Genomic DNA, 14,354 nt, shown 5'->3' on the forward strand with positions numbered 1-14,354 from the left:
AAGAAAATATATTTTCTTAATTCAATTTTAAGAATACATCCATAATGATGAAACTGGAGCCCATTATACAGAGTGAAGTAAGCCAGAAACATAATTCAATCATTTCTTACTATGTCTCATCCAGGTTCAAACTGATAGTAAGGTGGATTACTACATTGCCTCCTAAGTGGCCTTTTTGCATCTGTTTCCCTAGTTTCTCTTCAACACAACAACCAAAGTGCCATTTTAAAGTATAAGCAAGATACTGTGACTCATTTGCCAGCAATACTGTAATACTTTGTATTAACATACAGCAAAATTCAAAGACCTCAAAACATCAGGCATAGTCAGCACTGTCTCCATCTCCAGTTTTCTGTACATCCTCACTACCCCCTCCTCTCCTGAAGATCAGTTCTACTAACCTCATTAGTATGATGTGAGCAGGCCAGGGTGATTTGCAGTGGATATTCCCTCTTCTATGCACACTCTTCTCTAAATATTTGCGAGTTCCATCACCTCACTCAAATCAGTGCCCAAACACAAGCTTTCTCAATGAAACTTTCATTCACCACCTACATACACTTGAATGGAGAGTCAAATCAAAGAGGTAAAATGGGATGTTAATGAACTTCCCAGATGAGAAATTTTGGTGGTTTTACCAAGGGAGTTAACTTCATAATGATAAAAGTGTTCATATCCATGATATATAGATACAGCAAAATTAAAAGATTTACTGATAGACCAGAAATACACTTGTAGAGAGATAAAGAAATCAAAGATCAAGTAAAGAACACTTACAGAAAAGCAGGTTTATCCAGGGATTGAAAAATCAACCATTGCTATGTAATATATTAAGTGTGAGTTGCCATATTAGATAGGCATGAAAACGGATGCAGGTTAACCTGGTAGGATACAGGAGTAAGCAGCTTTCATGATTTCAGCCCAACAGAACATGACGGAAGAGAGATATGGAGATACAAATTGTCAAAAAATTTAAGCAACCAGGTGGGTAGTTTCCCAAGATAGACACTGAAATCATCAAGAAAGATGACTATTGAGGTAGAGAAAAGGACACAAGCCAGATGGCAGAGACACAATGGGGGATGGAGAGGCTGTGAGAGAAAAGGAGATGCATGAAAGGAGCCTGGAGAGAGAGGAATGCAATTAGGGAGAGAATGGTCTATGATTAGTCATGTTCTCAAGATAGGCTTTTCATGGAGAAGGAGAATGATCTGGGCACAGCAACCAGGGCAAGGCTATCCACACCCTTCCTCACCAGATGTACACGGGTTGTGGGTGAACGGATAGCGCCACCAAAGAGGACTCCAAGTCCTCAGACTTCAGTCAGAGAAAGAAAGGAAGGTATGCAAAGAGCATTTGCCGCTGGAGATCTCAAGGGCATTAATTAACAAATTAATTAACAAATTCCTTATCCAAGTGTGTGATTGCTATCTTTACAAGAATTTTTTCAATATTAATGTGAAAATATAAATTTATTACTTTTTAAAAGGAAATAAAAAAAGTGGAGAGCAGTGGACACTGAAGTGTTAGAGGTTGCACAGAGCAGTGTGGGGATAAATCCATTTGATCTGGTACGAGCTGGAAGACTTTGAGGTTACATGATGCAAATTCAATCTTTATATGTACTTCTGTAGTGACTTCTGTCATTGTGTTTTATTAGTTATTATTCAAAAGGGAATTAATAGGTTCAGGACTAGTAGAACTTGTACATATATTCTCAAACTGAAGCACTTAGTGGTCCAGATTTAAATGTGACTTATGTAAACTGTAACAGTCTCTGAAAATATAAAGTGAATATTAACAGAGTAGAAGATGCTCTTGATGATGAAGTGTGAACAGTGTCCCAGGTATTTTCAATTGTAATAGAGTTTATAGTCATAATCTGAATTTTTAAACAGTAGCAAACTTTCCTCCATGTTAAACTTCAGAAGTATTTATTCAAAAGGAAAAGCTAGTGTATAAACATGGCTATTGATATCAAGGAAAGAGAATTTTTTTAGATAATCAACTAACCTAGTTTTTTAGATAATTAACTCCAAGAGATTGAAGTGTCTTTTTAGTTAAAAATTATTGAGTGACCAAGTGGAAACTTTCCATTAATTAACAAATTCCTTATCCAAATGTGTGATTGCTATCTTTACAAGAATTTTTCAATACTAATGTGAAAATATAAATTTATTACTTTTTGAAAGGAAATATGTTGACATATATACTTCAAAGGCATGATGTTTTGTTTCAAAGTCACAATTTATGCTTCAGTAGGTTTACTCATGACACATACTGAAAACCCTAACCCCATCCATGGCTGAGGTGGTGAGATATCACATAAAGGAAATGCTGAAACTAACTTGAGAAGAAGAAAATAAAAAAAAAAATATGTTAATACACTGAATTGTGTCTTAAGGGGGGAAAGCTGTAATTGTAACTTTGAGTAGGAAACAAACAAAAAAACAGAAAAAAAAAAAAAGAACAGGCTAAGAGAATAAAATAAAATATTACTATCCCATGAAATGTCTTAGAATTTGAATAGAGAAAATGAAAATTTTAAAAAGCAAAAATATTTCCATATAGCATAATTTCTGATTAAAAAAAATACTTATTTTTCTAATATCTAGTTTATGGTATCTTTTGCAAAGATAACTCTCAAATATTTTTTAAACAGTTGATTTTCAGATTGGAAAAAAATATATATAAGAGAAAGATACTACATGATTTCATTACCATCTATTCCCTGATTTGTGTTTTCTCATTTCATTCTGCATATTCAGAATGTGATCATCTTTACATTAGACAACATTAGAGGCATTGCATCTTTTAAATATTAAAATAGATAGGTGTGTGTATGTGTCTACATTTGTCTTCCCATGTGTGTGATTGTGCAATTGTACATGATGACAATATCAGACTTGTGAGTCATGACAGTCTTCAAAGCCCTTGTGTGGTCTGGTGACACAAGCATTCCCCTCTCTTATGTGTAATGCAGAATGTAGACTCCTTCCTGCCAGAGCAAGGTACCTTTTCCTTCACTGCCCTGCATCTCCTGCAGAGAGTAGGCCCAGACTTTGAAAGGCCTCTCTACAGCTGGACTCTGCAATCCTGAACCTTGCCTCTCACATATATGAAACGGGGTCACAGAGACTTGCAGCTTCATCACTGCCTTTGAAGCAGCTCCTGGGCTTTTCAATGAGCTCCTGACAAGCCCTCACACCCCTAACTCAGTGCTAGCACTTGCAATTGCCCCACTAAGAGCCATCTCCAAGGCCATCAAGGGGAACTTCTTATCATCATATACCACAGGCACCTAAAGAAGCCAGACACCTATCCAGCTCACTCCTCACTATGTGGATCTTTCCTCTAATCATTTTTTTAAGCTTTGTGTCATCTTTAAGCTATATATATATATATATATATATGTATATATATATATATATTTAGTTGATGTATAGTTAATTTGCATTGTTATGTTAGTTTTCAAAGATACAACTAAGTGATTCAGCAGCTCAAACAGATCAATACCAGAAAAACGAATGAGCCAATCAAAAAATGAGAAGACCTAAACAGATATTTCTCCAAAGACATAGAGATAGCTAATAAACATATGAAAAGATGCTTGATATCACTCATTATTAGAAAAATGCAAATAAAAACCACAATGAGGTATCATCTCCACCACCCAGAATAATCACATCAAAAAATCTACAAATGATAAATGCTAGAGAGGATGTGGAGAAAAGGGAAGACCCCTACACTGTGGGTGAGAATATAAATTGGTGCAGCCACTATGGAGAACACTATGGAGGTTCCTTAAAAAGCTAAAAATAGAACTGCCATGTTACTGTTGTTGTTCAGTTGCCCAGTTATGTCTGACTCTGCAACCCCATGGACTGCAGCTTGCCAGGCCTCGCTGTCCCTCATCATCTCCCAAAGTTTGCCCAAGTTCATGTCTATTGCACTGGTGATGCCATCCTGCTATCATCCTCTGATGCCCTCTTCTCCTTCTGCCCTCAATCTTCCCCAGCGTCAGGGGTTTTTCCAATGAGTCAGCTATTCACATTAGATGACCAAAACACTGGAGCTTCAGCATCAGAGCTGCCATATGACCCAGCAATCCCACTCCTGGGCATATATCAGGAGAATACCATCATTTGAAAAGATATATGCACCCCGATCCCTTGTAGCTCATTTGGTAAAGAATCTGGCTGCAATGCAGGAGACCTGGGTTCAATTCCTGAGTTGAGAAGATCCCCTGAAGAAGGAAATGGCAGCCCAGTCCAGTATTCTTGCCTGGGAAATCCTATGGACAGAGGAACCTGGCAGGCTACAGCCCTTGAGGTGACAAGAGTTGGACATGACTTAGGGACTCAACCATCATCCACCCCAATGTTCATTGCAGCACTATTTACAATAGCCAAGACATAGAAGTAATCTAAATGTCCATTGACAGAGGAATGGATGAAGAAAATATTGTATATATATACAATGAAATATTATGCAGTCATAAGAAAAATGCAATAATGCTATTTGCAGAAACATGTATCTAAATCTTCATCCTAACTTTGTAAAGTTTGCCACACATAGTAAGTCAAAGATCATGTGATATCATATATACATGCAATCTGAAAAATGATACAAAAGAACATACTTATAAAACAGAAATAGACTCATAAAAACTTTTTTAACATAATCTCATGTGATGGCTGCTCTCTCTCCCTCCCCACTCATATCAGTTGTGACTATTAGTAGGTGTCCTTATTTTCCTCATGTGACTTGCAGATAGTGCCCCATCCTCCTCCTTAAACATCTCAATCATTTGAAGATGGTGCTACTCGTATTTCTTCCTGTAGTATCCACAGCTAACCCTCTTGGGGATTCCCTCTCATTCTAGTTTTTCAGCATTTGACACCTGGACTATTACATACTTTTCTCTGATACAATTCCAATTTTACTGAGTTATTTCAATATCTGCATGGTTCACTTCTCAGAGGAGGAGACTGTCTTAACTCAAGATCTGAATTTCATCGTAACTTTCCAAACCACTCCCACTGCGGCATTCTATATACCATACATCATACCTAGTGGCATTCCTTCCATACTCTTAATTTCAAGCATCATGTGGTACTTAGATTGACAGACTCATTCTCTTTTTCAGCTCAATCCTTTTAGTACACTGACGTCAGTTCTTAGACCCCACAGTCCACTGCCCTACCTATTCTTCAATATCTACTGGTCCCTTCATATATTCACTTCTTTACTTACTGAATTAAATGGCATGGTCCATTTCTATATTGACTTGTTGCATATACCTTTAAGTCACTTGTCTTTATCTCTCTGCTATTGCATCCTGGTGAAGACCCAGATGTAGTTTAATTCAACATACACACTATTTCATGTGAGCATATGAGTAACTACACAAGGTTTGAGCATGCTACACTTTATTGCAGACTCAACTCATTTTCAGGAAGCAACAGTTAGAACTGGACATGGAACAACAGATTGGTTCCAAATAGGAAAAGAGTATGTCACAGCTGTATACTGTCACTCTGCTTATTTAACTTATATGCAGAGTACACCACGAGAAATGCTGGGCTGGAAGAAGCACAAGCTGGAATCAAGATTGCTGGGAGAAATATCAATAATCTCAGATATGAAGATGACACCACCCTTATGGCAGAAATTGAAGAGGAACTAAAAAGTCTCTTGATGAAAGTCAAAGAGGAGAGTGAAAACGTTGGCTTAAAGCTCAACATTCAGAAAACTAAGATCATGGCATCTGGTCCCATCACTTCATGGGAAATAGATGGGGAAACAGTGAAAGCAGTGTCAGACTTTACTTTTTTGGGGCTCCAAAAACACTGCAGATGTTGATTGCAGCCATGAAATTAAAAGAGACTTACTCCTTGGAAGGAAAGTTATGACCAACCTAGATAGCATATTAAAAAGTAAAGACATTGTTGGCAGAGACTTTGCCAACAAAGGTCTGTCTAGTCAAGGCTATGGTTTTTCCATTGGTCATTCATGGATGTGAGAGTTGGACTGTTAAGAAAGCTGAGCGCCGAAAAATTGATGCTTTTGAACTGTGGTATTGGAGAAGACTCTTGAGAGTCCCTTGGACTGCAAGGAGATCCAACCAGTCCATCCTAAAGGAGATAAATCCTGAGTGTTCATTGGAAGGACTGTAGCTGAAACTCCAATACTTTCGCCACCTCATGCGAAGAGTTGACTCATTGGAAAAGACCCTGATGCTGGGAGGGATTGGGGGCAGGAGGAAAAAGGGACGACAGAGGATAAGATGGCTGGATGGCATCACCAGCTTGATGGACATGAGTTTGAGTAAACTCAGGGAGTTGGTGATGGACAGGGAGGCCTGACATGCTGCAATTCATGGCGTCGCAAAGAGTCGGACACGACTGAGCGACTGAACTGAACTGAAATGTGTTGTTGAGAAAGGGTATTTGCTATGGACAATGTTATCTTGGCAGAATTCTGTATGTCAAGGCCAACTTGCCTGTTACTCCACGTATCTCTTGACTTCCTACTTTTGCATTTCAATCCACTATGATGAAAAGGGCATCTTTTGTTTTGGTGTTAGTTCTAGGAGGTATTGTATGCCTTCATAAAACTCATCAGCTGCAGCTTCTTCAGCGTAAGTGGTTGAGGTGTAGACTTGGATTACTGAGGTGTAGACTTGAATTACTGTGATGTTGACTCATTTTCCTTGGTAATGAAAGAACATTCTGTCATTTTTGAGGTTCCAAGTACTGCTTTTCGGACTCTTTTGACTATGGCTACTCCATTTCTTCTATGGGATTCTAGATCACTGTAGTACATATAATGGTCATCCGAATTAAATTCACTACTCCTGTTCATTGTAGTTCATCAATTCCTAAGACATCAATGTTTATTTTTGTCATCTCCTGCTTGACCACATCCAATTTCCCTTGATTCATAGACCTAACATTCCAGGTTCCTATGCAATACTGTTCTTTGCAGCATCAGATTTTACTTTCATCACCAGACACATCCATTAATATTCAGCTATCCAAAAATCCTCATTATAAAGCAAAATAGACATTTTAGGACTTATGCCCATATAATGATTCAGAATTTCTCAAGTATTTATTTAAAACCAATTCCACAACAATTTAAAAACACATTTAGAGTTTTCTACTTTAACTGGAAATATTATAAGTCACTAAAATTTTAAGCTTAAAACAGAACATTGTTTTATTTTTGTCAACAGGATTTAAAATTCATATATTTTTGTTTAAAAGTTCAGTTCAGTTCAGTTCAGTCTGACTCTTTGCGACACCATGGACTGCAGCACTCCAGGCCTTCCTGTCCATCACCAACTCCCGGAGTTTACTCAAACTCATGTCCATTGTGTCAGTGATGCCGTCCAACCATCTCGTCCTCTTTTATCCCCTTCTCCCCTCATCTTCAATCTTTCCCAGCATCTAATTATTAATTATACATTCACTCAAAATCTTGTTTCATATTTCATGCTTATGGCACTAGTCTTGCAAGGAGAAGACTCCTGTGTTGTCTGAAGTTGCTTATGAAATTTGTTTGTAGCTATCGGTGAACACATACACATGTAAAAAAAAATTGAAAATTATTTTTATACAAAAATTGTGTATATCTCAAATATAATGAAAGGATTCTTAAGTGGGGATTGGAGTGGTAGACATTATTTTCATAAGTATATAACAGAAGTTCTCAGCACACCAATGTAGAAGATTCTATTTTCCAAAATATCCCAACATTATTTTCTATGTCGCATGCTCTTCTTACTATTTTTTTTTTTTTTCAAAATTCCCCTAATTGAGGGTTGGGGTCTACAATTCCCCCATTGAATGTAAGCAAGCTGCAACTATGGGGAAACAATGCTCTGTGACTTTATTTTATTCTATTTTATTTTTACACAAATATTCATGGTAACTTTATTTGTAATAAAGACTACAGATTTCGAAGTTACCCAGCTGTAGTTACAACGCATGAATAGCAAAAAAGAAAAATAAAAATTATGGTATAGCAACACCATGGAATATGACTCAGCAATGAAAAAAAACAGTTTATAAACATAAGTTGGTTGGAACTCAAGGGAATTATGGTGAGTAAATGAAAGCCAATCTCAAAAGGCTACATGTTATATGATTGCATTTATGCAACTTCTTTTTTAAATAATATTTATTGACATGAATCATCCATGGATTTACATGTGTTCACCTTCCCGATCCTTCCTCCCACCTCCCTCTCCATCCCATTCCTCTGGGTCTTCACAGTGCACCAGCCCTGAGCACTTGTCTCATGCATCCAACCTGGGCTGGTGATCTGTTTCACTTTGATAGTATACTTGTTTCAATGCTATTCTCTCAGAACATCCCACCCTCGCCTTCTCCCACAGAGTCTAAAAGTCTGTTCTGTATGTTTGTGTCTCTTTTTCTGTTTTGCATATAGGGTTATCGTTACCATCTTTTAAAATTCCATATATATGTGTTAGTATACTGTATTGGTCTTCATCTTTCTGGTTTATGTCACTCTGTATAATGGACTCCAGTTTCACCCATCTCATTAGAACTGATTCAAATGAATTCTTTTTAATGGCTGAGTAATATTCCATTGTGTATATGTACCACAGCTTCCTTATCCATTCGTCTGCTGATGGGCATCTAGGTTGCTTCCAAGTCCTGGCTATTGTAAACAGTGCTGTGATGAACATTGGGGTACATGTGTCTCTTTCAGATCTGGTTTCTTTGGTGTGTATGCCCAGGAGTAGGATTGCTAAAAACTAGGTTTAAAAAGGTCTAGTTATCCGAGGATGGTTAGAATCCAGCTATCATGATAGGATAAAGCCAAGCCATACAGAGGAATTATATTTATGGTTCTGGCTGATAGTTCCAGCTGAGAACCTGTTTAATAGTCAGGATCATCCAATGCACCTGTGGTAAGGAATTTCTTAAGGTATAAATATGAATTCATACTATGAATTCAGATATGAATTTTACCAAAATGAGGGTAGTCATTTGGGGAACTCCTAAATCACCCTCTGGTCTTATTTGAGTATTAAATTGAAATATTAAAATATATACAACAATATAAAATAACCGAATGAGAGGGTAGCAGGCAGGAAGGCCAGGGGTCTCCAAATGGAGGAAATAGGCTGCAAGTGCCAGACATTTTTTATTTCTCTTAAGCGCAGGAGGAAACAAACCAGCAATATTTTTTTTCTTCTCTATACTAATTTAAAAGGAGGTTTCTCTTAAAATGCTGTGTTGCTATGACACCTGGTTTCACCTGAAGCTAACTATTCTCAAACCTTGAGTTAACCAATACATTTCTTTTTCTTATGGAAATGTTTGTCTTAAGCTATGTTAATGTACCCCAGACTCTGTCTTCAAGTTGGTTCTGCCAAATGGCCTAAACTACTTACTCAGATATTGTTCCCCTAATCTATGAAACAAAACTATTTGTTTGGTAATCTGCCCTTCTACAAGATTCAAGTCAATCGTTTTATGGCCAGGGATGAATTATCTGGTGCCATTCTAAATTCTAAGACATTCCTTTCTTTCCATTAACAGCCTGTGAGTGACTATATAACTTATAGCTAAAGACTAGGAGGGGGGTACTCTTTCCGCCTCCTTCTGATGCCTATGTCAGAAGCTTTCTCTATCTCCTTTATACTTTAATAAAACTTTATTACACAAAAGCTCTGAGCGATCCAGCCTCGTCTCTGACCCCGGATTGAATTTGTCTCCTCCGGAGGCCAAGAATCCCGGTGTCTTATCGTTCAGCAACAACCTTTCATCTTGGGGACTCATCTGAGATCCTGAGGACAAGGTAAGGATGCTTGGAGCTCTAGTTCTTTGTTCTCCTAGTGAACATGTTTTCTGCTGTACTTCACTAACTCTATGGTGTGCTTGTGTGAATGAATGAAACGCCCTGCACGAAGCAAGTGAGGAGCCCTGCTCTGCGGTTCTGCCGCGACCTCAGAAGGCTTATGACAGAAACCTGTCGGGGGTTTATACTGACCTGCCAATGCCAAGAGGCCCCCAATGTCTCCTTCGAGAACCGATCAGAAATGGGCAAATCATGTGGACCGAACTCTCCTTTCTCGGTCAAACTTTTCAGTCTCTTTGACCATTTCATAACTCCTTGGGAACTAGAAGTACTAACCTAATCTATCGGATCATAGGCTTTCAAGGGGCTTGTGATCTATGTTGCTACTCTTCTGTGGTCTAGGTCTCAAACTGGGATTGGTAGTCAGGAAGCGCCTAGCCTCGCTAGAACTCAAAAGTTCGGAAGCTAGATGGAGCTCTAACTCCAAGAGCATCTCTGAGGTTAAAGGTTACTCGAATTGGAACTACAATGTTTTTTTTTCCTTTGGTAACACTGGCTCTTGGTAGACCAGAGGAGGCTCTTATACCAGTGTGGTGAGGCTTGAAAGGAACATCTCAGTTTAAAGTTCACGCAGGTCTTATTGCAGTCAGGAATATATTCAAGGTCATGCACAGGCACTCAGGTGACGAATGTTTCCCCCAGAGGTCTTAGCTTGGGAGGCATTCCGGGAGGTTACTCTGATTGCACCCCGGGTGGCATCAGAGGCAAGCGAGGTGAAGAGCTGGACGTCAGTCAGGGATGCCATCAGGTCTACCCCTGGTGCGTCCCCACCCCGTCTCAGTGGTAGAACCGAGAGGGAAGAGTGTGACGCCTGCGTCGGTAAGGGACAGACTAAGTCCGACCGGGAAGGAAAAGCTTTTGGTGTAACGTCTGTCTACACCCCCATCTAGAGCAGGGAGGGATGCCTCCGGTAGAAAAAAATGGCGCTGGTCGCTTTTTTTCTCTCTTACAGATGGGAGCTAACAATTCCAACCTCACTCCTTTGAACTGTATCCTGAAAAACTGGGATCGATTTGATTCCCAGGGCTTAAAGAAGACACACCTGGTCTTCCTATGTGATACTGCATGGCCGCGGTACCCACTGGGAGTCAGGCGGTCCCAGCTACAGAACCAGACTGGGACTATAACACTGCCAAAGGAAAATGGGATCAGAGTCATTTTGTCAGATGTATTCTTGAAGGACTAAGGCAGGCGTGTTCTAAGCCTTTAAACTATGGCAAACTGGCAGACATAGAACAGGAGGAGAAGGAAGCTCCTGGTAAATTCCTAGATAGACTGAGAGAAGCCCTTCGCAGATTCACTGAGATTGATCCCCAAAGTGAAGAGGGGGAAGTGATCTTAAAGGATAGATTTCTCACTCAGTCAGCTCCAGATATTCGCCGTAATTTATCAAAATGGGCGTATGGACCAAACCAGTCTTTAAACAATCTGTTACAACTAGCTCAGACAGTCTATTATAGTAGGAAATATGAGGAAAAGAAAGAAAGGCAGAGAAAGACAAAGGAAAAGGCGGAAGCCCTCGCAATGGCTATGAAAACCCTTCTTAAACAGCCTGAGAAAAATGCCCAGAGGGACCCAGGTGAAAAGGGATGGGCTTGCTATTACCGTAGAAAGGAGGGGCATCTCAAGTGGGATTGCCCTCAAGCATCTAAGCCGCCCCCAGCTCCATGTCCGGTCTGCAAGGGACCACACTGGAGGAGAGACTGCCCCCAGAGACATAGGTCTCAGGGGTCTGACTCTCAAGACCATCAGGACTGAAGGTGCCCGGGGGTCCCCACACAAGCTCCTGTCCTAATTACACCTGAGGAACCCCGGGTATTGATAACCATTGGAGGTCAATCTGTCAATTTCCTTTTAGATACTGGGGCAAATTACTCCGTGCTTACTGAAGCCCCTGGCCCACTTTCTTCCCAATCCGCTTTCATAATGGGATTGTCTGGACGAGCCAAAAGGTATTATTTCAGTTATTCTTTATCTTGCAACTGGGATTCTGTGCTATTTTCACACGAGTTCCTGATTGTGCCAGAATCACCCCCACCCCTTTTGGGGAGGAATATACTGAGCAAGGTCCATGCCTCTGTTTTCATGAATATGGAGCCCTCCCTTTTTCTCCCTTTAGTTGAACAAAATGTGAATCCTAGAGTATGGGCTGATGGAAAATCTGTGGGTCGAGCACAAAATGCTATTCCTGTGGTTGTCAAGCTCAAAGACCCACACTTATTCCCACATAAGAAGCAGTATCCACTGAAACCTGAGGTTAAGGAAGGGTTAAAACCCATCATTGAGAATTTAAAGGAGCAGGGACTGTTAGTTCCCTGTGACAGTCCATGCAACGCTCCTATTTTGGGTATAAAAAATCAAATGATTAAATGGAGATTAGTTCAAGATTTACAAATAATAAATGAGGCTGTGGTTCCTTTACACCCCGTGGTGCCTAATCCTTATACTCTGTTGTCTGAAATTCCTGAACAAGCCAAATATTTTTCAGTAATTGATTTAAAAGATGCCTTCTATTCAGTGACTTTGGCAGAGGAAAGTCAATTTCTATTTGCCTTTGAAGACCCCACGCAGCCAGCTTCTCAGTTAACCTGGACAGTTTTGCCCCAGGGATTTCGTGATAGTCCTCATTTATTTGGACAAAGTTTGTCACGGGATCTACAATACTTTAATAGCTCTGAAGCGGTAGTGTTACAATATGTAGATGATATTTTGCTCTGTGCTGAGACAGAGGAAGCTTGTTCACGAGCCTCAGAAGATTTCTTAAACTTTCTGGCAGGCTGCAGTTACAAGGCATTAAGAGAAAAGGCTCAGCTTTGTCAACAGTCTGTTAGATATCTGGGCCTAATCATATCAGAAGGGACTAGGACCATAGGCCCTGAGAGAATTAAACCTATACTAAACCATTCCCTACCTATGACTTTAAGACAGTTGAGAGGATTTTTGGGAATCACAGGCTACTGTCGTATTTGGATTCTGGGCTATGGGGAACTTGCCCAGCCTTTATATAAACTTATAGCTGAAACTCAGCAAGCCCAAACTGACAAACTGGTTTGGTCTCCAGATACTCAAAAGGCTTTTAAGGTTCTTCAGACTGCTCTCCTGCAAGCTCCAGCTTTGAGTTTGCCCACAGGGTCAGAATTTAACTTGTTTGTCACTGAAAGAAAAGATATGGCCTTGGGAGTTTTGACACAACCCCGAGGGCCTCACCAGCAACCTGTTGTTTATCTAAGCAAATAATTAGATGTAATTGCACGTGGGTGGCCCCACTGCCTAAGAGTAATTGGGGCCAAGGCTTTATTAGCACCTGAATCTTTAAAAATAATTAATGGACGAAACCTTACTGTACTGACTTCTCATGATGTGAGTGGAATCTTAAATTCTAAGGTTAATACTTGGATGACAGACAGTAGACTTCTTAAATATTAGTCATTGTTGTTAGAAGGGCCAGTACCTAAGCTTAAAGTTTGTGGAAATTTAAATCCTGCTACTTTCCTTCCTGAGAAGGAAAATGAAACACCTGATCACGATTGTTCCCAATTCCTAACTTTAAACTATGCAGCTCGGGAGGATCTAATGGATACCCCATTAGACAATCCTGACATGGAAATATTTACAGACGGCAGTTCTTTTGTTCGGGTTGGAAAGCGTAAAGCAGGTTATGCTGTGGTGACTGCTGAACAGGTTTTAGAAGCAAAATCTCTCCCCCAGGGAACCAGTGCCCAGTTAGTGGAGCTTGTGGCTCTGACCCGAGCTCTAGAGTTAAGCAAAGGGCAGCGAGTAAATATCTACACTGATTCTAAGTATGCTTATTTAACTTTACATGCTCATGTGGTGATATGGAAAGAAAGACAGTTTAAAACAGCAACGGGAGAACCTATTAAGCATTATCAGAGAGATCGAGAGACTTTTAACTACTATCTATTGTTCTAAAGAAGTAGCGGTTATGCATTGCAAAGGGCACAGCAGGGATGGGAGTAAAGTAGCCACCTTTAGCTGACTCTGAAGCCAAAAAAGCAGCACTTTACGAAACCCCCTCCCTACAGACACCTTTGATCTGGACAGGTCCTGTAGAACAGGAAAAACCACAACATACTGAGGAAGAATTAGAAAGATATGAGAAAAGAGGAGCAAGGATTACTGATAAAGGATGGTTACAATCCGAGGATGGACGATTAATAATTCCTGAAAATGCTCAGTGGAAAATTCTTAAGGGTTTACATCAGAGTTTTCATTTGGGTATAGAAACTACTTACCAGATGGCTTCTCGTTTGTTTGAAGGTAAAAATGTAATGAAAACTTTAAAGAACGTTATCAAACGGTATGAGGTTTGTCAGAAAAATAACCCAAAGACTGAAAAACTAGCAAAATCTGGATTACAACGAAAGGGAAAGTATCCTGGAGAGGACTGGGGAATTGATTTTACTCATATGCCAAAAGCTAGTGGATATTCTTGCTTA

General features: G+C 39.7%; 1 protein-coding gene across 1 annotated transcript in view; it reads right to left on the reverse strand.

Moving 5' to 3' along the window:
- The window catches only part of EYS (eyes shut homolog), a 233,477-nt gene that overhangs the window by 49,248 nt on the left and 169,875 nt on the right, over positions 1-14,354 (reverse strand). The window contains 1 exon segment of the mRNA XM_043438967.1: positions 7,533-7,588. Coding sequence (XP_043294902.1) covers positions 7,533-7,588 — 56 coding nt within the window.

Source organism: Cervus canadensis, chromosome 20 (genome assembly GCF_019320065.1).
Source record: "Cervus canadensis isolate Bull #8, Minnesota chromosome 20, ASM1932006v1, whole genome shotgun sequence".
Lineage (NCBI taxonomy): Eukaryota > Metazoa > Chordata > Mammalia > Artiodactyla > Cervidae > Cervus > Cervus canadensis.